Source organism: Osmia bicornis, chromosome 1, assembly GCF_907164935.1.
Source record: "Osmia bicornis bicornis chromosome 1, iOsmBic2.1, whole genome shotgun sequence".
NCBI lineage: Eukaryota > Metazoa > Arthropoda > Insecta > Hymenoptera > Megachilidae > Osmia > Osmia bicornis.
The window spans coordinates 5,885,121-5,913,036 of record NC_060216.1 but is presented as its reverse complement, the minus strand read 5'-3'; the positions used below and the strand labels follow the sequence as shown (position 1 = coordinate 5,913,036).

Below are 27,916 nucleotides of genomic sequence, written 5' to 3'. Positions count from 1 at the left end.
TATCTTTCATTATGTCGTTCGGTTCGCATCGTTAGCTGACGGAATGAAAAATAGCTACCGGTAACCACTCTTGATCGATTGATAGTTAAACGACGTGAAATATCGTAAAATTGATGGGGAAACGATACCCTTGATCGATGAACACGAGGAATATGCTTTGGTTACGCGACACCACGTGCACCGGACCAACGACACCGCGACGATGTTGGGTGGGACGAATCGATGACACGAACCATCGCTCGGTCGAGACTCTTTCCTTCGACAGGTTCAATGTACTCTACTTTTTATTTTTCATTTTATTGTAATGTTTCTGCACGATAACGCATGATACATTTTGTTAGTGGTAATTAGTGCGAGAAAATTGTACTTAATCGTTGACTTAATCGCTGATAAGAAAAGAAATGATAATGTGTTGGATCTGACAAGATTTTATGACATAAAAGTATACATAAAAATAGCTATTGTCCCGTACCAATTTCGAGCTTAAATTTATCTCACCGAAGGAACCTATTTTTTTGTTCGTTAACTGTTTGATTGAAATAAAATTCTCCTTGTCACTCGGTAAACATTTCAATCACGAAGATTCGCAAAGATAGCAGATTTGCAAAGGCGAAGTTGAACCGCGATCGCTTCCGAACGATACACATATACATATTGCATAATAATGGTGACCGTATCGGATGATGTCATTATAAAATTATCTCGAAAGAGGATAGCAGTTTTTAATGGCTGTCCGACGTATTCTGCGTATCATTTTCCGTAGCATATAGGAGGCGTTGCGAGAAAACATACAATCACGTCGCGTTCGAAGATGTTCGCGAATTAAATCGTCATGCAAATTACACGGTACATATCAGTTATTCGCGAATTCTACGCTGTTGAACGGTTACGCAACACATCTTTATGTACACATACATGTGTGCGTGTATTATTGTTTCTCTTTTATATTTTTAAATAAATTCATCGTGTTCGATCGAATTCTTTCCTCGATTTTATTTTCTCTCTCTCATTCAGTCGATTTTATTCTTTCATTTTCTTGTCTTCTTTTATACATTCGTTCACTTGCTCCGTATATATTTCTTTCTCTAACAACAATAATTATACACTCGTTTTATTTGCTGATTTAACTTCGCTTCTTGCTTAACTTCTTCTGCTAAGTATCTTTTTTTTAATTTTCAATGTTTCAACGATGCATTTTTTCTTCCCTTCTAAATCAGTTTTGCGTTAGTTATATATTCTTCGTCATGGTTTTTACAAAATTAGTTTTATTTTAATATAGTTCTATCCCTTTGTGAAGTAATCTTCTTTTTTAAGCTGTTAGACCATGAACCATACCTGAAAGTATGGAAAGTAATAAAGATTTATACTTGGAAATCTCTCTTGAGGGATTTAGGTAACTTTGCTCTTTGAATATATGCATAAAGTACACGTTTGATCATTGAAATATTCAATTACTGTGGAATATTAAATGCAACTTACGTCTGGTGCACCGGTATAGACACAGGTAGCTAGGTTAAATATCTTTTCGCAATTATCAGCGCCAGCTGTAAAAAAGCATCGTGAGAATTTCATTAGAATGCATTTTTGCAATGTTCCCTTATACATTTTTTTTTTTTTTTTTTAATAGATGTACGTACTTGTCGGTACGCATTTGCTCACAACAGTATCTGCCCTTTCCTGAATACTTTCTGGCAATAAACCTATCATCATGTCCTTCTCTAAATCTGCCTCGTCGTCCACCTGATAACAGAGTCATTTTTACATGTATAAACTTCAATGGAGGCGATCCTTTCAAAAACTTACCAAACTGAACGCTTCCAGCATGCAATACATGTAGCAGGTGATTGACGGCTCATTTTTGAAGATTCCTTTGTCCACCTCCTCGACCTGCTCTAAATTCCGAAATAACGAATTATTTTACGTACGTTTCGAATAATATTATATTTAGGGGAAATTTTTATCAGTGATACCAGAATGTGATTAACTTGTTTTTTAATTACCATTCCTTTCATAAGTACTAACCTTGTTTGGTACCATGTTCACTCATGCACCGTGCCTTGTCATCTTGCACCATTTCTAATAACTCCGGTGGTAGCCAGTCCGGCTACAAAAAAGAAACTCTGATGAAAATTAATTAAACACATGGAACGTTTCTCATTGAAAACAGCATAATAGGCGTTGTAAGTTTCTAAGATAAACCGGCTATATGGTCCGTAACAAATCGATATTCTATTCCTACATTTGGGAATAATAACTCTTTTCTGTACCGCTTATGTAATTAAATCCCCATGCGATACGTTTTCGTAACCAGTAAAAACATTCATGTGAAAGAATAAAAGGTAAAATGTAAATGGTACGTAGGGTGAAATTACGTGGAGAGAAAGTTTGCACGCTCCAATTAGGCTTTCCCTCTAATCTCGAATCCGCTTGTCCCGATGTATCGATTAGCCGGTCACACACAGCGATTCGTCTCGTTATTTCCACGCTTATTGACTCGTTGATATCTCGAATATATCCGTGGTCAACGAATCGATACGCTCGGCTTCGACTCTACACCCTAAGACTTGCAGTATTTTATCGTGAATCGTTTTTCGACCAGACCCTTGCGTAGCGTTCCCGGTTTCAAAAGCAAATCTAGCAGATCCGTGATCCGAACGTACGAAATTTTGCAAAAGATCGTTCACCATTCCTTTCTTGGCCACCGGAAACTGCAAGCGATTTGAAAGCTTACCGCTGCGCGCACGATAACCGTCTGCACGTACAACAGTGCAAATAACAGCAACCCTTCCTTGGCACCCATCCTCCGTCCTTTCGTTTCACCTAGATTTTTGTTCACTAAAAAAAAACAACAGATAATTGTTGTTTTGATCACGATTCGTCGTACACGATATAATGCATTGTCTTAGCCGTGATGTCGGCTTTTTATAACGCTTCGCTTTGGTTCGATTGTGGGGATGCACGGGATGTGGGCGTATGTAAGAGAGGGTTACCTCCTGTACATTCTTTGCTCGTTGATTGAAGTCCTAGTTGACTTGCCACGGTTAATTTTCAACCGTGTAACGGAAGTGGGCTTTAGATTACGTGTACAAGTAGGCGATCCTGACCCTGAGCGCATCCTGCGTACTGTTTTCTTCCGTTTCAAGATTTCATTGAGAAGAACCACCATTTTGGTTCACGTACCCTAGAAAATGTTATATAAAATTAGAAGTTATTGATTCGATAAAATACGTTAGAATATTAACAAACTCTCTTTCTCTCTCGAGAGCAGTATCGCTAATAATAATAGGTTGGAGATCTTGTTATTGCGTAAATTGAAAGCAATCAAAGAGGAATAACAGGAATTAAGTTCAGAAATTCAAAAAAAGGGTTAAAAAGCCGAATGGCTTTGGTGGAACAGACATGGCAACATGAAAAAGCAGATTTGTCTATGTGTGTACGTTGCCATTTGACTGCTGGAATTACTAGTCCATTACGTTATAATCCTCTAATTACTCGTTGTTATACCCAAGCTGGTCACTTTTCTTTTTTTCTGAAATCATCGGTTAGTAGTTGAAAATGATCGCGTCTGGTTACGACGGATTCGTGCACGACTTATGTAATCGCATTACGCGTTTCCGAGAAAAACACTGAAATGTCTAAAAGGAAGAATCCCTCGTTGCCCTCCGAGATTCGATCACGGTTGCTGAACAGATTTAATTATGTACCGTTTCCGATCCCGGTGCTCGAACGGCGATCTTCTCTCGTCACCAGCGTCCTTTTATCAATTTCACGGTTCGTCCACTTTGTCTGCACAGAGAGTTTCGTCGGGAATCGTACTCGTGTTTCGGCCGATCGGAAATCTTGCCAGCAGTTTCTGTAATTTCCTATTGAATCTACGTTTTTATCGTTGTCCAATTAAATTTCAATCTGCGCGGAAGTGACCGGTGTAACGTCCGAATAGAAATCGATATACATGTATATCTGCCAAAGAGACTCTTCGTACATGCTCCAGTTGCTGACGGAGGCGATACGATTTCACGCAACATCCCACGAATCGATTGGCTTTACGAATTACGAGTTAATTAACCTCTGTGACCCCGACATCGACGGCGCATTCAAACTACACGTTAATCTGTCTAGCGATTGCTTTGGTTAAATAACTTTGCGACAGTTCGAAAGGGGATACCCTGGTGTATCGTAATACATACCTATAAATCCGTACATGGCACATAGTTAGCACAACGTAACCGAAAGGTTAATAATGTAGAGATAAAAAAAGGAGAGATTAGGTAAAAGATAGAGAGGGTGGAGGGAGGGGGTGGATAGGAAACGCGAGCCCGGGCGCATCGGTCTCGAAGCCAAGGTCGGGTGTTTCGATCGGGCAAAGAAACGTACCCCGGGGGATATCGGGGTCAAGAGAGTGCTCGGTTTCTTAGTACGGTTCAGTTCGATTCTAGGTCGGTGCAAACGTCTCCAACCCCCCGTCCCTACCTCTGCCTCGATTAACATCCCTCCTTTCATCCAACCCACCCTCCTCCCACCACCACCCTTTGAATCTGTGCGTGGTGTTCGTCGAACCTTCCTTCCTCCTTTCGCCAGAATCGATCGAATTTCGCCGGATTTCTGCTGCTAGCCGCGCACGTGCAGTGGCCCACCTGCAGCCCGCGCGCCGCCGAGTTTATGTTGCCGTGCAAACTCGGCTTTAACCTCTTGGACCTGCAACGAGTGCTGTCGAACATTGATACCGTTGCTCCAGATACCGGATACTCTTCTCTTTTTTTCCTCCCCTCTCATCCCTCCTCTTCGTGTACTTATCCTCCTTCTCTATCTCTATCTCTATCTCTGTCTCTGCCACGACAGAATCACTCTATCGGGATGACCTGTAAGTTGCCTCTTCTTGGGGGACGAACTGCTGTCCATTATGAATTTTAAGATGCAGATCAAGATTTCTGCTGATAATTGATGGTATATTAGCGGAGAATAAAAGGAGCCCGTAGGGAAGGATTGTTCAGCGAAAAGCGAAAAGATCGATCGAAAGTTTCCATGATTCGATTGCACGTACATGACATTTCGGTTAGTTTAACCGCGGTGTATAATTGCGATTAGGTTGCTCGTGCGAACAATGCTTCGTGTCTATTATCCGGTCGACTAGCTGAACGAACAGTTTCATGCTAAACAGCTAATGTACCGCGTTAATTTATGCCTACCGATTAAACAGTTCGAAATACCAACATCGTTCCAGCCTTACCGTACCGATTATCGACCGCATCCTCTCAAATTATTCGTCTCGAATGTTCGATTTCGAATAGCAATGATTTCTATTTTTTAAACAACGGTCGTTTCGATTCATGAAATCGAATCCGACCGTTCATGAAATCGAAACTCGGTGGCTGCGAAGGGTTGAAAGGACGAGGAGACAGAAGTTGCTGGTCGACCGCGAGATTGCAGGGGTAAGGAAGAAAACAAACGGGAACACGTGCTCTCCGACCAGTGTGCACTCGTGCACGGAGTATTGATCGCGTTCTGCAGGTACTCGTTTGCCTGTTTCGTTAGCAGCACGTCGATGGCTACTGCAACTGCGCCCAGTTTCGACTAGCTCCGCTGAGAAGCCATCTAATCGTGAGATTTTTTGCTGTACCGGTTTCCTTGTTACTTCTTAATCTACACCTCCAGACGATGCTTAGGTGGTCACCTAGGAACAGGTTCCTTTACAGTAGCACTGCCTCAAGGCACCAATGTCGCATTTAGTGTGGCTTTCAAAACTCTTCGTCGCTTGGTGTCCCAATTTTAATAGCTTTTCAAAACACCACACGTGGTCAAGTGAAAAATGACACCGAGTGTCTCGCAAGTGTATGGCTTCCATACTCGTAATTATAAGAAATCGCAAAAGTATTAAATTTCGGTTCAAAGCTCAGTGATGACACGTCTTAACATATTATTTTAACGACCTTCCGGCTTTACAATTTCTAAAAATTCAAAATCTAACGATAATGATTCAGTTCTCTGGCAGAGAAGTTGATGGAAATATTTGACAGTATTACAAATATCTTTTTACGACATCGTGTTTCACGACGATCCGTCAGTTTCATCGCAGACGAAATTATCACGTTCAACCGAGCCGTTTTACATAATCCCTGGCGATCCGGCATCCGGCTGCCCACATGTCACTTTCCGTCGTTTATATCGTTCTTATTCTTGTTCTCGAGAAGCGACGTACAGAGTCTGGTAATTCGTCGAGGGGAACGAAATCGACTGCTCGTTATTTATTCTACAGGTGGCCGTGGACGAAGGTTTCGGTCGTCGCGACGCTACGCAAGTGCGTGGAAATATTTCGAGACCTGCAATTCAGCGAGTGTTCGATTCATTATCGGCACTTCCCTCTGGTTCGATTCGATTCGATTCGATTCTCGTTAAAGAGAAAAAACTACGTCGAGTTCACCCGTTTTTATCCAACTCTCGATTCAAGGAAAATGACAGTATTTCGAATTAGAACATTTCTCGCTACATATCGGTTTTCAATTTTGCGCTCATATTCCTACAATATCGACGCTTGTTTCCATCGCCTCTCGATCCCTCGGGATTGTCGAAAAGGTACGGCGTTCGCATCTCGATATACCAACATAATTGGATTTTCCTAATGCATAATTCACACGCTGTCGAGTCCGATTTCCGCTGGCGCGAAGTTTTTCGGTCCTTCTATGCCTCCTTGAACTTGATCACTCCGTTTGTTCGAAGGAACATTGAAACGATGAAAATTCAGAGAATATTTGCGTTTCATTTGTCCTCCATTTCCTTGGATGATTATATCGTAATATCCGGTATTCCCTGCTCTCCATAAATCGTCTTTGATATTCCAAGATGTCTATCTCTTTGCTCCTTTGATGTACTTTCTCAATGTCCCTTGAAAAATCTTTACCATCGAAGAAAATACATTTATGAGGTTCCATCACAATTTCATGCTATAAATATTAACTCCCTAACCGGTACGATGAAATGTAAACACACATGGTGCACATGTACATTCTTCGAAACGAAAGGATCAAGGGTTGAGAAGGATTTCGTCGAATAAAAGCGAGTGTAATCTTGTTGTTGTATCGTGCAGCCTTGAATGGCAAGGGGTGTCCTCTGGTAAGTGGGTCACCGGAGTCGGGGAGACAGTAGACGCCGGTGGGTGTCCCGACGCCGTTGCGTGGGTGGAGCAAAGTCGTTCTGAAAGGACTAGAAGCGAATACGAAGGAGAAAGAGGGATAGAAGGGTTGAAGGAATGACGAGGAGGGAGTTTCACGCTCGTCGTCGATCGGTTCCTGACCTCTCCAACGTCTTCCGCGTTTCTGGCCATTCATACTCGGCCCACGGCTTTTCGTTCCACGTACAGAACGTCAAGGATACGTTCACCTGCCTACTTCTTACAAACTTGTACCTTTTTGTCAAAAATTCTCATACACCAACTGAATAAAGAAATTAGCAACTCGGCGTGAAAAGTGGAAAAATACTCAACGAAAAAATGTATCCTTAATTGCTTGAGTAAATTGTATTATCGAGTGCTGACTGTTTCTACTTTGCTGGTTTAAAAATTTCATAAATATTTCCGTGTTTCGTTTTCGACTGGGACCACTCGGTTCAAAGAAGGAAAATATCATCTCCGGTGAAATGATTGTACGTGCAGACATTTTCTCAGTGGACGTTAAGTAACGTTGGCCAATAATGTCGAAGGTCGTTGTTTTTCCTCCGAGAAAGTCGCACGCCGTTGGCCTGCGCGGCTCATCCTATAATTTCTCATTCCACTGCACCGTTGCCGACTCATCGAGCGGTCGATGTGCATAAGGGGTCAGAAGAGGATAAAATTACAAAGTGAAAAGTGTCATCGGGGTTCGATCGGCCACGCTGTCCTTGAATATCATCTGTAAAAATCGAAGGACACCGCTGCTTGGGTCTGCTGAATATCTAATATCATTATTAGTGAACATTGCTAAACTGCCAGCTCTCTTCTTCACTTTTTGTATATCACATCTTCCAGACGCTGTATCTCATATGAAATGAGTGTCGTACATGTGTTCTGGCGACTTTTATTTCGTCGCCTGACCCCATAAATATGGCTGAAAGCATCAGTTGCAGCGCACGTTTTCTATCTTGAAGAAAATTCAGACACAGTATTAAGCATGAAAAATTTGCTTATTATGCAGTAAAATCACTGATTGGATGATTTGGTATGCGAGTACTTGCGAGAAAAGAATCATGGGGCGTCCATCTGGTGGCGAGCGCAGAAAGTACCGCCACAATTATAGGAAGCGTGAACTAAGACGAAAGCTTTCCTAAGAAGAGCGGAAGGGGTGCCGTGCTGAAAGCTGAAATTCGAAAATTAATTGAGGAACCGCGTTAACGTAGTAATTTTCATAATAAAAATAGCCGACCCATCGTTTTCGGCGTTCTCGTTGATAATGTATTCATGTCGCAATTTTTATCAAATCTTATAGGAATATTTCAGATGCATTAAAATGCAAGAGAAAGAGGAGGCAACGACCACCTCATTGAGAAACTTCTCAATGTCAGGTTCGTGGACGAAACGCATCAACGAATCCGTACGCATCACGACGACTCACCTTCAATTAGCACCGCCGTTAATTAACAATGTCTGTCCGTGCAGGGTTGCATTCGACCGTTTCATGACTCGATATCTTTTTCAATTAGAGAAGGAATATCGGTATTTCTTCCTCGATACGGCAAACGATCAAGAAAGACATTTTTCTTTTGATTCCGTGTAATCGCCGCGAACAATGAAATTGCGCGTGACGCGACAACGATTCGACTTTTCTAATTAACGCTTTTAGTTCTGCGTGGGCTACCGGTCGCCTACAACATTTATCGCCAACGCTGTTTTAATTAAATGAGAAAAGTTAGTTTTCGAGAATTGAAACGGCAAAAGTACGTATAACGAGTCGCAATTTTGTATAATTAAGAGCTGTGATCATTTTTCCGCGACACTGACTGTGTTAATGGATCGCAAGAAAGAAGCATTTCTAGAATCTAAACACGTAGAAGCAATTTGAGCTCAGAAAGTGCGTACCGTTTCTTACTCTACGAGTCTAGAATATTTTTTTCTCTTTGCCCACCGGAAGCGCAGGCGATTTTATCCACCCAGCGGCTACTCGAGCCACTTCTCTCTGTCAGGATTATTTAAGAAGATTCTAGACCAAGTATAAATGAATCAGACGTCGTGACTGGATTCACTGAATTTATGGCAATATGTAGAATAAAGTTATAACGAAGGAAAACTTCTTTTTTCATTCATTAGACTCGATTATTCTCATAGCAATTATCGACGACAAACAACCACCTTGACGGGAAATGTAATTATCCTATGCTTATCTTCAGTCGTTTGTTCTCGATTTCTGTTGCCAATAACAACGCGAATAATTTATTTTCGTTTCACGCAAAATTTGTAATTTCCACGTTGTGTATCTTTTTTGAAATGTCCTGTACATTTTAGAATCAAACCGCTACAGTATGATAATCGGTAAAAGACAGTTTCTTTTTTTTCAATTTTATTTTCACCATTTCTATTGGCAACCACAGAGAACGTCGCGTTTCGAAAAACACGAGAAACGTCGATGTAAAAAAAAAAAGGTGGCATCGAGGCTGTTCTTACATCGTCACCAGCCGGTTATCGATAAATTTTGCATATTACAGTATGCAAATAGCGATGTAGACCGGTACAGAGAGTGGTAACCTCTTGGAAATGCCAAGAATAAGAACCTAAATCTCCGAACACGATCGTTCCGTTTCTTAATTTAACATTTCCTTTTGATATCTCTCGTAGACCCTTGGAGGATTCAGAATATCTTCCAGTCGCATTTCAGGTACGCGCAGCGACACTGTGGAATGGTTCGAATGCATTCACCGTGTCCCTTGATAATTTACCTCGTAATTTTGTCTGTGGTGGTAGGCGTCGTAACATAATAGGAGAACAAGCTTCTATGTACACGCCTATGCACATTCTCTCCCTTTTCCTAATTGAAACCTAAATGCATCCTCGTATTATCGATAATTAAGTTACATGTACAGTTACACGCTGATATTTGCGTACTAGCATACAGAATGTAGACTCCCACCTCCAGTAGCAGAGCCGGTAAGACTAAGACAGACCCTAATCACGCGACAAGGTTATTTTGCAAGTTTATTTTTTTTCTTATTTTTCTTTCGAGAAACGTGTATCCCAGTTAGCGTAACATATCACCGGTTGTAACGATCTTGTGAGTAAGGCGTCGTAAATTATCCCCGTTGGACGTTGTCCAATCGTCGCCGCTAAACAATTTACGGATTATCGCAGCACGTGATCTTACTCGCGCGATTCCTCGGCTTTGCATTTTACATGAACCCGAGAGTAGAGCAACACTCGGACCCTGACTTGATTTTCAGAGAATGCCATCACCTTCGGTGACTAGGTACCTGGGGAAAATCGGTAGCCCAGCGAATTCCTAGTGTCCTTAGCGAACGAATGGCAAAAGTATAATGCAGAACGAGTTTGTCGAGAATGCGAACCGTGGGAGAGACATTATTCGTTGTTTACCGTTGAATTCATCAGATATTAGGCAATAACCGTGTGAACGAAGCTGAAGCGACAGATGGCGAACAGGGAGAGGACGGTTAGGAATTTCTTCCATTATCTCCGCGCGTTCTCCCACAGGAAATCCCGCAAAGTGTGCCAGTGCGGCCTGGCCGCAAGCGTGCCAACTCGGGAAACGTTACTTTCGACCGACGAATTACGAGCAAGTTTGTTCTTCGTATCCGTGCAACCGATGAAATTGTTATTTTTAGACTTGCATCCCGTCATTCTCTCTCGTTGGAAATTCGCTTTTCGCAACGGTTATCCCGCCGTTCCGTTTGTTCGTGATCCCGAAATCAGCATCGAAACACCGCGACACCTTACCGTCCACCTTACCGAAGACATTGTTATTTCCAAAGAGAAGAGATAGCCTGCTGTCGGTCGCCTCCAGTTATTTATTACGCAAATATCTTCTTTGTTTCCAATTAATTTTTACGAGAAATTGCACGAAGAATTATCCTAATATCTAAACCCAGTAGAGCCATGAACCTATCGTGCGAATCTCTGTATACAGGCTCTACCATAACACGTGGACATAAGTTCAGTGATGGATTTAGCGCTCATAAATAATAAGAAAAAGTTCATATAAACATTTGTCTTATCTGACCTTGTTTCCGAGTTACAGCCGTTTCTGTCTTCCACTAATTCTTTTAACAAACTGACCTCTTCATTTAACTGTTTATAAGCAACGCCTGATATCTCATGCACGACCTTGTTAACTATTATGTAAACACTGTTTTTCTAAACGAGACATCGACTGGCGAATCGTGTACCAAGTATTTGAAGGAAAACTTCAATGAATTATATCGAAATTGCTGGGCTTGAATTCGCTAGAGTTTCATTTAATAAGGGTAAATTTTAAGTCTTTGGTTTACAAGTGGTAGCAGTAGAGGAACATGTGGAAATTTTTGACGGGTCAGGAGGTGAACGATAAGGTGCATCGGTTGGGCAAGAGTAGCCCAAAAATGGGTGACCCTGTACTGTTGGCAAACAAAAACACGATCGAAAATGAATAATTATACTCGTATACTATGGCAGATCCTGTACATACTAAACAGACGTTAATTGGTATTGGGGTCAGATGAATGGACTGGTAGACGTATACCTGGCATAGTCGAGCACGTGTCGTCGAAGAACCGTGTCTCTCGTCCTGTTCATGTGTTTACGGCGTGGCGTCTGAACATGGAAGAGGAGACAGTTAAGGCCGTGTACACGTTTACTCGCAATGCCGTGTACCGACTAAAAATATATCGTTATGCCATACAATTCTTGCGATGCTAAAATTGGAGAGGTACACATCCCGGCCAGGTTTCCGACACATCGAGCCGGCTGAACGATTCGGAAGAAGAAAAAAAAAAAAAATGATTTTTCGATAAAAATACATTTGCGAAGTTTCAGAATCAAGTGTAAACTGATCGAGTCGCTGCGTATACAATTTACAAATAGGATTGTGCCTTCTTCGCCGTACGGGAGAATGCGGTTTTCCTTGAACTTTGCGCTGCTATAGCCGCTCGTCCGCCACGAGGCGCGTTATAATTAATAATTTGCCAGCCGCTACTCACTGTCGTTCGTAACGACGATACGTGGACGAACACCGAGCATCATCGATGTCTCGATGATTTTTCCTCAATTAATCTTATTTCGAGTCGTATCCAAACGAAAGCGCCCATGTAAAATAATTTTTTTAAAGATAAGTTTCACCGTGGAAATAGATGGGAACGGTGAACAACAAACACACGTTAGCCGGCCGATGACTCGCGGTTATTCGTTCGCGCAAGGTTTTCAAGGTGATGACGCCGAGTTTCCGGGATACCCACGAACGCGACGTGATCTAAATTCTAAATTAGGGTCAGCCGAATCCCCCGGCTCGGGGCCAAAGTTGAAAGCGCTCACGGAACATGTGTAAAAGACGAAGAAAAAAAGAAAAGAACGCAATAGTTATGCAGGTGTTACGATTTCCATTTACAGACGGCCCTGAGCAACCTGGAGGAGATGCAGCACAATTCCATGGCGTACCGCAACAACGAGAGGGGTAGAAGCATGGGGGTTGGTCCGATGAGGTCGCGTCCGATGGAGAAGAGACACGACACATCACCGTACAGTGGTGTCCCTTACCTTTCACCACCACCGCCGGATACCTGGAGGAGAACCAATTCCGATTCGGCTCTTCATCAAAGCGCCAACGAAGCCTGCCAAACAACCACCCCCATCCCTCATCGACGAGGTACACGGATTCACCTTTTCCAGATTTTTTTTCCTTTTTTTTAAAAGTTATTTATTCTTGTTTCGTATACTGGATGTTCTTGACACGTTTGTTGTCACAGTGAAAGTGGACGCGCGAAGTCGGATGACAAATCTAAATGTTATACGATCTAAAATTCATCTTCCGTTCTCCTTCCATCCTACCGTAGGCGTATTAACAGACGATGTAAATAAAATTGGACGGTTCACGCGGAGCGTGGCTAATCTGGGACGTAATCTCCCGATCATTAAGTCCGTCCGCGCGTCGTTTCTGGGATCCGTCTTGTCTGAGAAGAATCTACTCCGCGAGAGGGCAACCATCGTATAATAAACGATTTCTTATCCCGAGAATTAGCGAGTCTAAGTTTCGGAAATTGCCGTGTATCGAAGTTCCGGTAATAAGAAAACTTAAGTACTAATTTGCTAGGGAACGGTAAGAGGATCCAAACTTGTAACGCTATACTCCGTAGTAACGTTAGCAAGTAGCATTACATGGTGTTACGTTCCCGTCAGGAAATCAGATGCCTCGCCTTGGATACATCTATCGTCGTTCCACGCTGTTTCACACAGTGTACCGCTATGCAAAGGGCAACGTAAAATTAACCCTTTACGATCGAAACGGGTATACCTCGATAATTAACTGAACAACGCGTCCACTTTTCATCGCGAAACGGCTCCGAAACATTCTGATACATCATCGTTGTGTTTATTTCTCAGACCAACACACGATGGGCGGATCTGGAAGCGACAACAGAAACCTTCATTATGGATTCATCGAGCGGCCAAGATCGTCGTGCGAAATACCTAGAGTGCCTGGAAACAAGTAAGGATCCGCGAAACATTCTGCCCCCATCCCGGAGCTGAAATTTTCGGTCGGATGAAAATGTCCTACTCTCGATAGTATTAACACTGTTTATTGTCGTGCGCCTCGTTCTATGCATTATTTATGCATCGTGGCTATTGTACCGCAGTTTCATTGTATTCGCGACGCATTCTATCGCACATACTAATGCGTTCGTGCATGGAGTTTATATAATTTCTTTTCTTTTTCGTCTTCGATTGTAACGCGATCGATGCTTCGTTTTACTTACCTTCCTTTTTTCCTTCCACCCTATTTTGACGCATCGTTGACTGGTCACTAGTGTATTCATCAACTTGTACAATTATTAAAATAATACAGAGAATTGCGAGTTTTTGCATCGGATAATCGGTCAACGGGGCGTTAAAATACAGCCATCGTAATTCGCGTCGATTTTCTCTGATTAGGGCACGTGTTTGTCTTGCAGCATAGACCCGACCTCTCAACCAGCAGGACAACAAATTTCCATAGGAAACACGCGATCGTTGCCCGATTTAGTCCACTTCCCGTCGGATCAGGAGGACCACTCGAGCAGTACGCCGTTCAGCAACGTAAGTCCAACATAATTCGAACATTTCTTCCTTTCCTTTCCGGGTTTCTAATGTTTCTAATGTGGTTTATTTCGAGGAGACACGAAATAAAAAAGAAATTGTTAGTTATCCCAGTTAGAAAAAGATACGCATTGTACATGTATTCTTTTATACAGTTACAAGAAAGAAGAAAGGGATAACTTGTTGTTAGGAGCGTAATAGTGGTAGCTCTAATTTATTCCATCTTATTTGATACGATTTTACTTGCTGGTGGATTCCAGAGTCGTCAAACGAGCAGTCCCACAAACCTGTCGCCAACCAGCTTGCCGCAAGCTGGTGGGCTATCCTTTCCGCAGGATCAAAATCCGACAACTGCCCAAGTAAATATCCTTTGCGATCCTGTAACCAGTATATTGGGGTTCGTGCGTTCTTAGAAAACGTTGTCGGTATTAAGGAAGTAACCGATCAGATGTGTCCTGTAGACATTTCAATTCCTAGAATCTCTTCGATGCTTCTCCTATTGTTCTTTTCAAAAATCCTACGTTTCGCGCAACTTCTCGCGAGTTATTTCGCGAAAGCATTCAAGATTCGAATCAATAGAATACGGAATGGAGGAGAAAAATTCAGTCATTGATATCGGAGACACAGTCTACTCGGCTACTTCGAATTAGTTTAGATTCCAGGTGTTATGGAATCGAGGCATTCCTTCGTCGTTCTGTAATTCTATTCACTCGGAACAAGACGCTATAAATAAATATAATTTTCCAGTGAACGAACCTTATCCTCTTCGACAACGAATAGATTGCCTCGTTTCCATAAATTTTAGGCTAGTCATAGTTAAATGCATGAGAAGAGAAGATATTCTATGCTTTTCTGCGCTTCCATAACCCACTATAATATAAACAATTTTTTCGAAATAGAAAAGAATCATATTAACGCGGTTGTAAAAGGAAAGAACGGTGATCGCATTTTTTTTTTCTTTGCAATTTTCCATTGCAAGCCGATCGCTAGCAAACGATTATGAAACTAAACCGTTAAAACGTTTCGCTTTGAACGATAATTATCGCGTGTAATTTCGATAGACCGACATTACTGTTCTTCGATGGTGCAATGTCGGCCACGGTTTGTTAATCACTGTCTGGATTAGTCATGGCGCGGTTGAATATTGATTTTATTCAACATCTTAACTGGTAAAACACGTTAACCCGATCTAACAAAAAAAGCGTAAAGAGTTTTCCACTTGCAAACAGCTTCTCTTGCGAGATTTCTGCAGCTCTTTTTAGAACGAATGCACCTTACTCTGAATTACGAACGTTTTAATCCTTCGTTGAATCCGTTCGAGACCGCTTTACGAATGCTAAAGCTGATGATAAAAAAGATTTATTTCGAAGTATAACGGATGTACGAGTGCAAAGGTTCGATAGGTTTTTCTTGAATATTTATTAACAAACAAAATTATACAATTTTTTAATTCTTTTAATTTTGATTCAGCGTAACGAAAGAGTGAGAATTATATTCGCGTCGCTACCAGTCAATAATTTCCTTCATTCTTTTCAACACACCCACGTCCATCCCACACGCTTTAGCGGCACTTTTAATTTCGTTTTTATTTTTATTTTGCCTTTGTTGTAGTGTTTGTTTTGTGTTTGTTATTTTGCAGAACCATTTATCAGTGCCTGTTAACTCTAGGTTCCTTCACACGTGTAAGGTTAGTAGCTGATTATGATTTTTTGTTCGCTATCGATAATAGTCTTTTTTTTTTTGGCCTTCTTTTTTCAATCATTCCCAGTAGCGTTTCGTTGTGTCAGAGCTTGCAAAACGAAAGGATATAGTTTACGAATTGATTTACAGTTTATGAATTTGTTCGACGATATAATTCAGTCGAGGGCGAAACGTCTAATGGAAATTTTACACCGGGTAAAATGGGAAAATGTTTGTCGTCCAGCTTCCAGTTTTCATTTTCTTGAAAAGTTTCGCATCGTCCATGCTCGGAGAACTTTGCCAGTCGAACTGAATTGGATGTCTTTGCGAGTCTCATTAGCATTCGCGTAGGTTCCTGGGAAAAGAAACTTTAGACGGACCTTAATTACCCGATAATTTCTAATTTACATCAGTTTAAAATAGAAGAACATTAGATTCTTGAACGAGCCCGGGAAAGAAAGAAAATGAAACGATTCGCCTTTGACGGTCTCTCGATCGCTTGAAATCAACGTGCTGATAAAACTATTCAGACTAGTTACGCGAACGAGAATAAAAAAAAGAAAAGGTTGAAATAAAAAGAATAAAAGCGTGGACAGACCACCGACCGATCGTTAATAGCGATGGCTATGAAACAGGGTGTGGCGCTGGAAAACAGCACAAGTACTTCGCAACAGGATCTTCAAAGTTATTCGCAGCAACCGGTGCCCGCACCACCGACGGCGACGACCCACAGTCCGGCTGGCCACTACATTTATCAACAACCGCACAGTCCTGTGCCACCGCAGAGTCCAGTTAGTATATCTATCTGATATGTACACTTTGTTGCAACGTAGCTTACTTTTTGTTAAGAGCAAATGTAGGGGCAGGAGTGTTAGTTCTCTTTTCTCCTTCTATCGCGTTTCTTTTTACTTAAGGCCGCGTTCAGACTATGCAATATAATTGTACAACTTTCCGTGCAACTGACGGTCCGAATTTCTGTGTTTCTGGCCTTGCCTGTACCAAGAATGGTACATCCGAATGGTATTTCTATGTATATACAAGAGAAAACCATTTTCTTTTTCGGACGGCATACGTGGTACAGACACGGCGAGAAACACAGAAATTCGGAGCCTCAGTTGCACGGAAATTTGTACAACTTTATTGCATAGTCTGAACGCGGCCTTAGGGAAGCCTAAGTTATAAGCGATTGAAATTACACCAAGAGAAGAAAAAGAGAAATTACACTTTCGATTCCTTTGAAAAGAGTATCGAGTGATCAGAGAAAGAATCGTAACTCGTATTCTTTTCATTAAGAAAGATTTCCTCTGTATCGCGTTTCTCTACAGAAGACGTCGCAACCGCAAACGCAACCGCAGCAACAACAGCTCAACTCGTTAGGGTCGTACAGGTCCTCGCAGCAGGTTAACAGGCCGTCACCACAGTCGTCTCCTGGTCTAACGGTTCAGGTAACGATTTGTACAGGGTGCTTCGGAAATGGTGTACGAAATACGTGAATAAACGGAGGATCGATTTGTCTGTTCGTTGCAGGGCAGTCCCTTAAGTTACAGCAACAATCCGTCGGCGCCTCCTAGTCCCACTGGGCATCCAGGTCCACCGAATATGATATCGGAGAACATCGATCAGAATAATTACTTCCTGAACCAGGAGCAAGCGGCGCTTCAACAGGACTTCGCGCATTTCACGATGGTTAGTAGAATATCCGTTTCCGGTACCGCGATCGCGAGTACTCTTTCTCTTCTACTTCGGCAACCGTGTCCAACTTTGTTTCTTCGATCAACGAGACAACCGAGATGCGAATATTCCAATTATTCGATTTTACAGCCCTAATCATAAGCATGCCGAATCGTTCGAACTTAACGAATTATCGGGTTTTAATTGGGTAATAATTATTTGTTTGTGCACACAAAAGGGAGTGGTAAGTAAGCGAGCGATCCTCCTCATTTATTTTTTCCGTAAAATGTTTATATGTGGATGCTATTCGGTACGTATATTAATCGTCCCTCCAGACAATGGTGCGAATAAGATTTGATTTTCGATGTGCATGACAAGCGACGCCTTCTTAATCGCGTTGCTAAGTTTCTGTTTCTTTACGAAGATTACGTTATTTTGGACTTTCTACTTTCTGAAAGTCGTCTAAGAACGAAGAGCCGGCGTATTTTCTTTCGGTCACGGCTCATGGATTACTTTTGCATTTTCTTTCACGGTGACTGACCTTCGTAGGCTAAAACGAACCACGAAACGTATGAATTATTCCACGCGTACGAGCTGGCAGGAATCATATGCCGTCACTATCGCTTTCGGCATGCCGAACTCTCGTTTTTTTTTGGCGCGGTGTCGTTTAAAAAGGTTGGAAATAATTATGCGAGTTAATAATCCATGAGCTGTCGGTGAGCCGAGCTCGCATTGTCCGCTTGTTAACCATTTACCGATAACCGACCGATGATCTTTGTTTTAAAAACAGCTCCCAGCTGTGCTTACATTGCTTGCTTCGAACTATAGCCATCGAAGCCAATTTATTTTCAAACGACCGCGTGCCGCTTTGAAACTTCCTTTGTCGCGTTCGAATTGGCTGCGAAATTATTTTGTAAATTGCTTCGATGGTAATTTCGTTGTACGGAATTAATACGAACCGGTAGCAGAAGTTTGTAACTTATATCAAAGGGTTAATTTCGTTAACGCGAAACAATATTTAACCGGTTTGAATTTACGTTAATGGTTTCTGCATGCTTCTGTAATTCTCTTTCCCAACGGGGAATGGCGTTTCAGCTAGCTGGTTGGCTGTTGAAGTAATTTTTCATTGCGTTGCCCGCTGATCGATAGACTCAACAACAGTCGCGTTGCATCTTTCAAATAACACACACGCTTCTTTCAATCGACTATAGCACTGGATCGATTAGAACTGTTTCTTAAAATCCGCCTACTACTTGAAATCCTAATTTTCTTTCTGTTTCTCTCTCTCTCTCTCTCTCTCTTCTGCGATACATTGAAATGTTAAGCCTTGATGTTTATCTGTTGCCCGCATCCGTCAGGATTGGCCGAAATTCGCGCAGCAGCTCATGGAACTTGGTTGCACCTGGAGCACGCAGATAGAGGTGAAATAACGCCCTTAGCAAACTATATCAAATTCATTCTTCTCTATCCACCCTTCGACGACTCGAGCTTATGCCTTTCTCGCATTTTTCTTATTTTTTATACCGAATAGGTCCTGTTTTTCTATGAATAGATCCATGGAAGTAGAGATTGACGGGGTACTGACGGTACCCTTTCGGGGTATTCAGTGCCTCTGCTCCCTATTTTCCACAAATCTTACGTGGGTACATATAAAATTATTAACGGAATAACAACCGAAGGCGGAAGAAAACAGTCGAAATAATCACTCGATTAGGTCGTCTAACGAAACCGCTTACCTTTCTCGATCCAATTCGTCTTTGTTTCTGTCGCTTTACTTTCTCTCCCTGCGCTCTTCCTTCATCGTCTTCTTCGACCCTTTTTTCTTTCGCTTCGCCCTAGCATGGTCTCCCTCGAACAGGAAAGGAACAGTGTGCGCGATATACAATTAAAAGCGGAAGAACGCCTCTCCTTGTTGCTTGCTGCCCACTGCTCTCCCGATCCCGATTCGTTTACCGGAAGAGCGCACACACACACACACACATCGACTATAATCCTCCCCTGATAATGAGAATCACTCGTATGCATCTCCTTCATGTTTCTTTTTTTTTCTCGCTTCAGATGGACACGCCTGGGTCAACCAACATGATTGAAACGTACATAGGCTCGCCGAACCATACCACAAATTACACGCAAGTAGGTAGTCCAGCTTGCTACGGAGATGTCTTCGAAGATGGGAGAAATTCTTGTTGGAAGCGATGGTTAATTTACTGGAATTTTGTTACAGAACGACACGATAAATGTCGGGGGTGAATTGGGCAGCGGGGATGCTGGGTATTTCAGCACGAGTCCTCAAATGCCGTATCAGCCTACGACGACGACTGCAACTACCACTACCACCACTCAACAGCTCACACCACAGACGCCCAACACACCAACGATCATCCTCACTGGTATGTTTATATATTTTAATGACATCCTCTCCCCCAGCTTTGAGATTCTAGTACGTAGAGACGGAGACTTGTTTGCGGATTTCGAATAACAAACCTAATTTGCAAGATTCTTTTTTTCTTTTTTTCTTTGCGAATTCGCAGACTTTTCCGGCCCGGATGATCTGACGAACCCGGAATTCGTAAAGGATCTGGGCACAGCGATGATGGGTGACTTCGACCCCGATCTCTTCCCATCGGACGACGCTTTGAGGCAGGGCCTCGATCCCATCGACATGGATGGTCTACAAATGCTCACCGACCCGACGATGGTCATATCTGATCCCAGCGCAGAAGCCCATTTTAGGCTAGATCGACTTTAAGGCGAGACATTTTACTCATTTTCGATTACGCGCTGACTATATTACGTAGGAATACAAATTTCTTATCTGTCCTGGTGTCGCGATTTATTCTTGGGACACTTTGACAAATGGGACGAAAGGAGAGTCCCGTTCCGGCGGTCGCTGACACGTTTTCAAAAAGATATCGTTTCCTTCGCGAACACCTTTTATCAGTCGTTCCATCTTAAACATTTTAGGGATGATATTATATTTTCGAAACGATCCTCGTTGGAAACGCGACGGATGGACCAACGGGGCCGAGTCGGTCCCGTTCGTGATAAATCGTTAATTGAAGATTAAGTAAATACAAATCTTTATTAACCCTTTTTTTATTTTATACTACTTTGTACATTGTATCATGTATGATCTCTAAGAAGCACAAAACAAAATGTCTACTGATTTATACATGCTTTTGTCATATACGATTCCTAGTGAGGTAACAATCTACTACTATTTAGATGAAATTATACGTGTAGAAAAAGAGGGAAAAAGATAAAAAACAGATATACACACACACACATACACATATACGTGGGTCGGTTATGCTCCTTATTCATCGAACCGGGGGAGAAACTAGAGCGTGAGATTCCAGTAAAGACACATACAAGGGAGAGAGTGAAGGGAGACACCTTTCTTTTCTCTTTTTTTTTCGGTGGTATTTTTCCGAAAAAAGATGTGTTCAGGTTTCTATCTTGTGTTATTCTTACCCTTGCTCGTTGTGCACCTTTGGCTCGAAGAAATCATTCGACGCTTCTCTTCTACGTGTTTTGTTAAACAGGTAATGAGATTGATTTTTTTACACTAGAAATTGATTTTTATTTCTCAGTGGTCACTGCTGACTGTCACTTCAAATTTAAAATGAATTTTTCATAGCAATGGAACTTAGCAAATTCAATCTCATTACTCTTGCCTATAAATCACGTATTTTACGCGTTCCATTCCTTTGATTAACAAAAAAATTCAGCTCGATTCGAGCGAACGCAATGTGTGTTCAGTTCGCAGCGTCGTTTCACACGATAGAACGTTAAAAAAATATATATATATATATATATATGTATACATATAATAAGAGGATAAGATGAGTAAACCGCGAAGATAAGTGTACGCGGTCGTCAATTGTTTTTTGAAAGTAATGTAACCCTATACTTTGTATACACGTTGAATAACTAATAATTAGGCGCGTGCACGTTAGAATTAAATTCTACTAAAATGTATAAAATCAAGAGACAAAAAGGAAATGACGCTTATACAGGTTCCAAGAGAGAAACCATATGGTTCTTTAACTCTTTGCATTTGAAAGACGACTCAGTCGTCGTTTGACCATTGAATGGCGGATCCGGGTCAATCGTGATCCAAAGAGAAACAATATATTAGATATATTGGGAAACAAGAGCCCGCCATCCGAGGGTTAACATGCATTATCCAAATAAAAAAGACATCAGGTTACAGTACATTTGAAGGTGCTAAGAAGAATAATTACAGATACCTTTTATACCCGTAGATTTTTATTCGAATGCATTGATCCCAGAAATTTTATTGCATAGAAATAATTACTGTTCAAAGCTTGTCGAGTTACTCAGCTTTGAGTAACCTTATATTGTTATGAATTGAAAAGACAAAGGCCAGGTTTATCGTGGACCTCGGATGTGGGTCCATACGGGGTTCACAGCCATCGAAGGGTTGCTCGCTGTGCCCGTCTAAAAGTTTCTAATAGAGTTCTATTGAATTGAAATTTCCTAGAGTTGCCTAAACGTTTGTTGAGAACATGAACAAAGTTTATACCTTGCTGTGTTTGTTGTTGACGGTTCTGACGAGTCTGTTATGTATAATATACCGAGTGTACTGCCCTATTGTGCCTGAGCACAACGTCCAGTCGATTTTCAACAATTAATTAGCAACGCGCTAAATCGACGTGGTCTCGAAACGTTATTTTTTGCGACAAATCACGTAGATCATCTTGTAATTGGTGGAAAGTACTCAGCAAGAGAGTTGACGCGTTAAGATGGAACTTCCCTCCGATTCGTTTGCTCTCCTCGCGAGACGGTGCCAAAACGTGTAGTTATTCGTTGCTCTAGATTGTAAGTCCATTCTATCAATTCGTAAAACGTGCAATATAAATGAACAATTGTCTGTGGTTCACGCTGAAAGTTCTGAGAATCTCACATGGGGTGATCTGTTAAAAGTTTCGATTCTATCGATTAATTGTAATTCTCAAAACTTTTAGAACGATTCGGATACATCTACTCGCAAAGCTATGATTTCTGTAAATCATGGTGGTACTTAAATCAAGCGATCAATTCGAGCTTGGTAAGTTGAATTTTATTCTGTTACAAATTTCTAGAGTATACGAGATAGCTAGCTGTGTATTTAATTTGCAATGAAAATTTCCTTTCTGGAAGGGATCAATGAATAATCGCGAACGTTAATTAAACGTTTTATCAAACACAGTATTTGCCAGTCTGTGCGGCAATTTATTATCCCCACTATTTCCTCGACATTCTCTGTATTTCCTTCTTATCTCGCTCAAAGGTAAATAGTTAAAAAAAAAATGGACCCAATGACACAACTCGTGTCGTTTAGAATCATTAATACTAAAAACCAGAATTGCACTCCTGCTCTCTCGCTTCTTTCTCTATTATGTCTCTCCCTTTCTCTCTCTCATACACATACATACACATATGCTCTTTCTGCGTCAACAGAGCGTCTCATAAAGGATTAACGTGTCGATTCGTTGTTGTATTCGATAAGAAATCAGCGCGCGATTAAAGGATGAAATTAGACAAGAAAATTTATGAAAATGAAAACAGAAAGGGGAAGGATATAGGAAGAAGCAGTACGTCTCGTATGGAACGAGTTTTAGGGAAAATGTAACGAAAAGAAAGGAAACATTGTAATATTTGTATATAGCCATGTTATTGTGGTAAAGAAATTACCTTATATTATTATAAATATTACGCATATATATACATATATACGTGTACGTATATGTATATATATTATATATTATATATATATAAATATATATATATATATATATTAAGTCTGTAATGCCGTTACGTTGTTGTACCATATTATTGTGAACACCATTTCTCAGACATCGATTTTTTAAAATAAAAACAAAGTCTCTATCGACATGCACTAAGTACCAAGCAGAGTGTCCGTCGTAAATCCACCGCACACCGTTTCAAAATTCGATTCGATTCGATTTATCATTTAATCGTGGCTTTTTCGCCTCGTCTCGCTTATTGCGTTTATTTTCGTTTTTTTTTTTTTTTTCTTCTTCTTACTCGTATAAATCATCATTCAACAAGACACCTTGGTGACTTTCGAGGCGAAGAAATGACGAAATGATCGTTCCAGGATCTTGAGAATAAGAGAAAAGTCAATTGTTTAACTGGAACGTTCCGTCGCAGTAGATTGCGTAATTAATCAACAAACGACAACGAACGTTTTGACGAAAAAGATAAACGTTCTTAGCGAAAGCGAGAAGTGGTGGCGATGTTTTTTTTTTTCCTGAAAACGATCGCTGCCTAGTCTCGTCGACCAGCCTTTTTGTCAGACTGATGTTCATCCTTAGTCTATCCAATTAACGATCAATTACCACGAGCAATTCGCCCGTTAAGTCACTGTCTGCGATCAGAGACGCGACGAAGGAGCTTCGTTGATACGTGTGCGTTCGTCGTGTCGCGTTTATACTCGCATGAACGAGCGTTGTAATTAATCTTATCAGGGATACCGACAACAATGATCTACACGACAAATTTTATACGATAGAATGATTTAAAAGAAAAGGCAAAAGGCATTGCGCATCCTAGACGCGACACAACGCATGCACTAGAAGATAAAAGAAACGAAAAAAGCAAAAGAACCTCACCTTCGACATTTTTCACACGACACCGTGGTCCTTCTGCCCGTCGATGTGTAAATAATTGTTTCATATTGTTGTAAAGTAGAACGGTGATTGAGGAGAGATGGATGATGATGAAACAGTAGGAGACGGCGGGTCTCGATTGCCGAGAATTTAAAAAAAAAAAGAAAAAAAAAACAGTCTCCACCCGTAATGTAAGCGCACAAAAAAATAAGAGGGTTTAACGATCTTATGTGTCTTCTTCGTGTTTAATCGTATCTTTGTTATTAAATCTTAAACGTCTACGAATGCGTCTTTCTATTTGCCTTATAGGTTCACACCTTTCTTTCTCTTTCTTTAGCGACTCTCTTCGTTTGGATATACAGAAAATTCAGGTAATTCAAACGTATTCATCCTTCATTCTATTTCTTCAAGTGATTTATCTCATTTCTTTACTTACTTTAAGTTAGGTATTACAAGAAGGCGTCAGTTGGGTCTACTTCCGGTGGAACTACGACTACTCAAAGAGGTCTTAAGAGTAAGATATTTAATTTTAATAATACTACATCTTTTGTAAAAGATAATGGTGTATCTATGTTATTATTATTATCTATATTCTTATCTTCCCTGTCGAAATTATACAGTGCTAAAGGTACGATTTAACAAAGAATACGGAGACTTTGACAAACTGTATCTATTGCTTATCGAGATTGCTTGCTGTGGTAGTAAAAATCATTCTTTCATGTTAATGAGTCTTTGATGACTGAGGTCGAAGGACTCGTTTGATCCTTTTAAATCGTGCCAGAGCCACGCCAGGTTCTCCACGCGAGCCACCAAACGCCTCTCCATATTCTGTTGCCAACGGACCGAGTTCCTCTCCGCTTCCTGTCAACGAAGCAACCGAACCGGATTTCTTCTCCGATAAAGAATCCTGTTCTGCTATTGCCTTCTCATCTTTGTTCACCTTCGGGGGTAAAATTGGGTAAATTTACCTTACTACAGGGTATTTCCAATCTAGTAGCACAACAGAAAAAGCAATGAATCAATATAAAAAAGAAATTTCTATGTTTTGAAAAGGGCGCTATTTTTATTTTTGTTTAGAGAAACACGTGGCGCCATCTACTGTTTGATGCTAAAAATGAGCTTTCTGGTTTCGCCGATAGGGTGCGCAAAAATGACATCGTTCTTTAGTTCTCATAGTCAACACTAGATAGCGTTGTTACAAAAAAAGCGCTACTTTTCAACTTGATTTTTTATGTCGATTCATCACTTCTACTCGCAAACGTTTTACCTTTGCATCGTCAGCATCTCGTAAATTAGAATCCAACATAACGTCTGCCGGCAAATTATCCTCTATTTTAACGTTACGCTGTTCAGGGAGCATCATAGAACTCTTAGATCTCCTTCTTCTCCTTTTCTTTCCCGTATTTCGCTCGCTCCTCACCAAGATCACCTCTCTAGGATTATCCCGTTTCTGTACGGCTGTTTCTCTTAAAATGGGAGTGAGTTGTGATCGGGAGGGTCGTTTCTTAGCCGTCTCCCGAACAGTTTTTTTGCTCGAATCCGATTCTACATTTTGGATCTTATCCTGACCATCGTTCTGTCTCTTCTTTCGCCTTGTCGATCGTTTATCAGCAATCTCACGCGCTCTAGACTTCCCAGAATTCTTCGTGGACCTCTTGGCTAGATTTTCCCGTTTTTCAGATGGTTCCGACTCAGCACTTTGCTCTTCGTCATCGTCTTCGAGCTCGTGCAATTCATCAAACTTCGCATTATTCTCCTCGATCTCCCTGATACGCTGTTTCTCTGCAATCTCCCTCTTAATCTCCTCTTTTATCGAGTCAATTTTTCTCTGAATCTGCTCTTCAACTCTTTTCTCATAATCACCATCGAGATCTTGAGGTATCCCTTCGGTATTCTTCGAGGAATCTAGCTTAGCAACGTCCTTAGACGCGGACGTCTCTGCAGCACTGTCAACCTTCGTTGCTTCTGGGCTCGATACATCAGCAACCTTTGACTCTTCCACTTTGACAGACCCTTTGAGCCCTGAAGACTCGCTAGCCAAACGGTTGGTCGCTTTGTCAGCTGACAAATTGACATCCTCCTCTGTCTTCTTCTCTGCAGCAGCCTCCGGGGTCTCCTGGTTCAAAGTTTTCGAATTTTCATCGTTCTTGATCTCAGTCTGATCGGTAATTGCTGACGACTGCTTAGAGACAGCAGCTTCTCGATCAGGATTCACTTTGGACTCCTCCTGTTTCTCAGCAGCGTTTCTCTTTGAATGTTCCTGTCCATTCGAATCCGCTTTGCTCGACTGACTGTCCAACGCTTTGTCTGATCCTTCAGGAACGACGTCTCTCTTCCGGGAGGCGTCTGGATTGGTTGCATCACTGGAAGAATCACTTGCACTCGCAACGTCCTCAGATTTCGCTGGAACCTGAGGAACTTCTCCTTCCTTGGTGCCATCATGCTCCCTCTTCACTCTGGTGTCACCATGGACCTTCTTTTTATCACCTTCGTCGTCCAAAGATTCTTGTTCATCAATCGCTGCGTCTTCTTCGGGTTCGAGAGACTCTTCGTCGATTTCTTCGTAGTCTTCTGCTCCAGAGATGCCTCTCTTCGCTATATCCTTCGGTTCAAAATCGTCGTACAAACTGGATCGTTCTTCTTGATCGATGAATCTGTCTGAATCCTCGCCAACGTGGAACTGACGACTTTTGTACCCAGTTTCTTTGCTCTTCGAACTTGCTGCAGGTTCCTCTTCAGCTTCTTCAGCGTATTCAGATGCATCCTGATCAGCAGAAGCGTCGTAGTCGGTGGATCTTTTGTCTGGAAGCTTTGGAAGGTCTCTGGAAGATCGCATCGATCTTGACGATGCCTTGTTGGATTTCAACGATCGTTTCTCTTCGTTCAAGGTCTTTTGGTTATTCTTCTTCACAGAATTCTCTCGTTTCACTCGGACGTGTTTGTCGGCATCCTGATAGGGTTGGGCATCTTTCTCAAGGCTCTGTTTGGTATCGGTTGCGTCGTTTCTCTTTTCGATGGGTCCTCGGAAAATTTGCTCGAACAATGGGTCTACCTTGTTGTGCTGCTCTTCAGCAACGTAGTTGCTAATTTCTGAGTTACTGGTTGAAAGGATGATATGAAAATTTGGTGACTTTGGGACTACAGATTTTGGGACTGTAAAGTGATACTGAAATGAAGAGTATTATTTCGTACCTGATAGGGTCTTTGACAAATTCTGGATAACAATAGGATGATATTGAATGAAGTAACATCGACAGGACGAGAATGTGCGCACAGTTTAAACGGAATCGTTCGATCATCGTGTTATAGAGGAGACATTTTAACACAGATTATTTGCCAATGAATAGGTGAACTACTTTCATATTTGGATTATGTTTGTAGGAATAAATTATGTATCGGGTGACGTTGGAGCTGCATGAATAGAGCAGCTATAAATCAAGATCGATCGAGACTACGCTTTTGTTACGATCCACTCGGTGTCATAGTAATTTCAATATTAGGTACATTGGAAAATTAAATTGCGAGGTGTGTACAAAATAATCCATTTTATTATCTCACGTTCAACTACACACGATAACGTAGTATATGTACAGAGAGATTCAATTCTGCTTTTATTATTTGAATCGTGTTCACACATTTCAGCTAAAATGTGACAGTGTATAAACATTTTAATTTATATTTTATAAATAAAACA

The 27,916-nt window shown here is 41.4% G+C and overlaps 3 protein-coding genes across 9 annotated transcripts in view; 1 reads left to right on the top strand and 2 right to left on the bottom strand.

Moving 5' to 3' along the window:
- Positions 1-24,507, top strand: part of LOC114882328 (CREB-regulated transcription coactivator 1) — a 29,791-nt gene extending 5,284 nt beyond the window's left edge. For 4 of the 7 annotated variants that reach the window (XM_029199218.2, XM_029199234.2, XM_046288315.1 and 1 more), the window contains 12 exons: positions 12,551-12,806; positions 13,541-13,646; positions 14,110-14,233; positions 15,873-15,920; positions 16,549-16,704; positions 17,239-17,358; positions 17,441-17,599; positions 17,823-17,828; positions 18,943-19,005; positions 19,643-19,717; positions 19,809-19,974; positions 20,116-24,507. In XM_029199218.2, the coding sequence (XP_029055051.1) occupies positions 12,551-12,806; positions 13,541-13,646; positions 14,110-14,233; positions 15,873-15,920; positions 16,549-16,704; positions 17,239-17,358; positions 17,441-17,599; positions 17,823-17,828; positions 18,943-19,005; positions 19,643-19,717; positions 19,809-19,974; positions 20,116-20,333 (1,497 nt within the window). In that variant the 3' untranslated portion in view covers positions 20,334-24,507. The remainder of the gene's footprint in view (positions 1-12,550; positions 12,807-13,540; positions 13,647-14,109; positions 14,234-15,872; positions 15,921-16,548; positions 16,705-17,238; positions 17,359-17,440; positions 17,600-17,822; positions 17,829-18,942; positions 19,006-19,642; positions 19,718-19,808; positions 19,975-20,115) is intronic. The other 3 variants (XM_029199219.2, XM_029199227.2, XM_029199229.2) reach the window with 3 other exon arrangements.
- Positions 267-2,903, bottom strand: LOC114882358 (general odorant-binding protein 69a-like). The gene is made up of 6 exons (XM_029199251.2): positions 2,732-2,903; positions 2,023-2,104; positions 1,804-1,892; positions 1,638-1,740; positions 1,480-1,544; positions 267-1,335 (listed from the first exon to the last, which is right to left on the bottom strand). The coding sequence occupies exons 1-6, from the start codon at positions 2,798-2,800 to the stop codon at positions 1,318-1,320; spliced, it is 426 nt and encodes a 141-aa protein (XP_029055084.2). The 5' UTR covers positions 2,801-2,903; the 3' UTR covers positions 267-1,317.
- Positions 24,508-24,619: 112 nt separating the features above from the next.
- LOC114881859 (glutamic acid-rich protein-like) lies at positions 24,620-27,584 on the bottom strand. Its single transcript, XM_046287705.1, has 3 exons — positions 27,579-27,584; positions 25,490-27,388; positions 24,620-25,162 (listed from the first exon to the last, which is right to left on the bottom strand). Exons 1-3 carry the CDS (start codon positions 27,582-27,584, stop codon positions 24,944-24,946), a joined length of 2,124 nt encoding a protein of 707 aa, XP_046143661.1. The 3' UTR covers positions 24,620-24,943.
- Between the last annotated feature and the right edge of the window lie 332 nt (positions 27,585-27,916).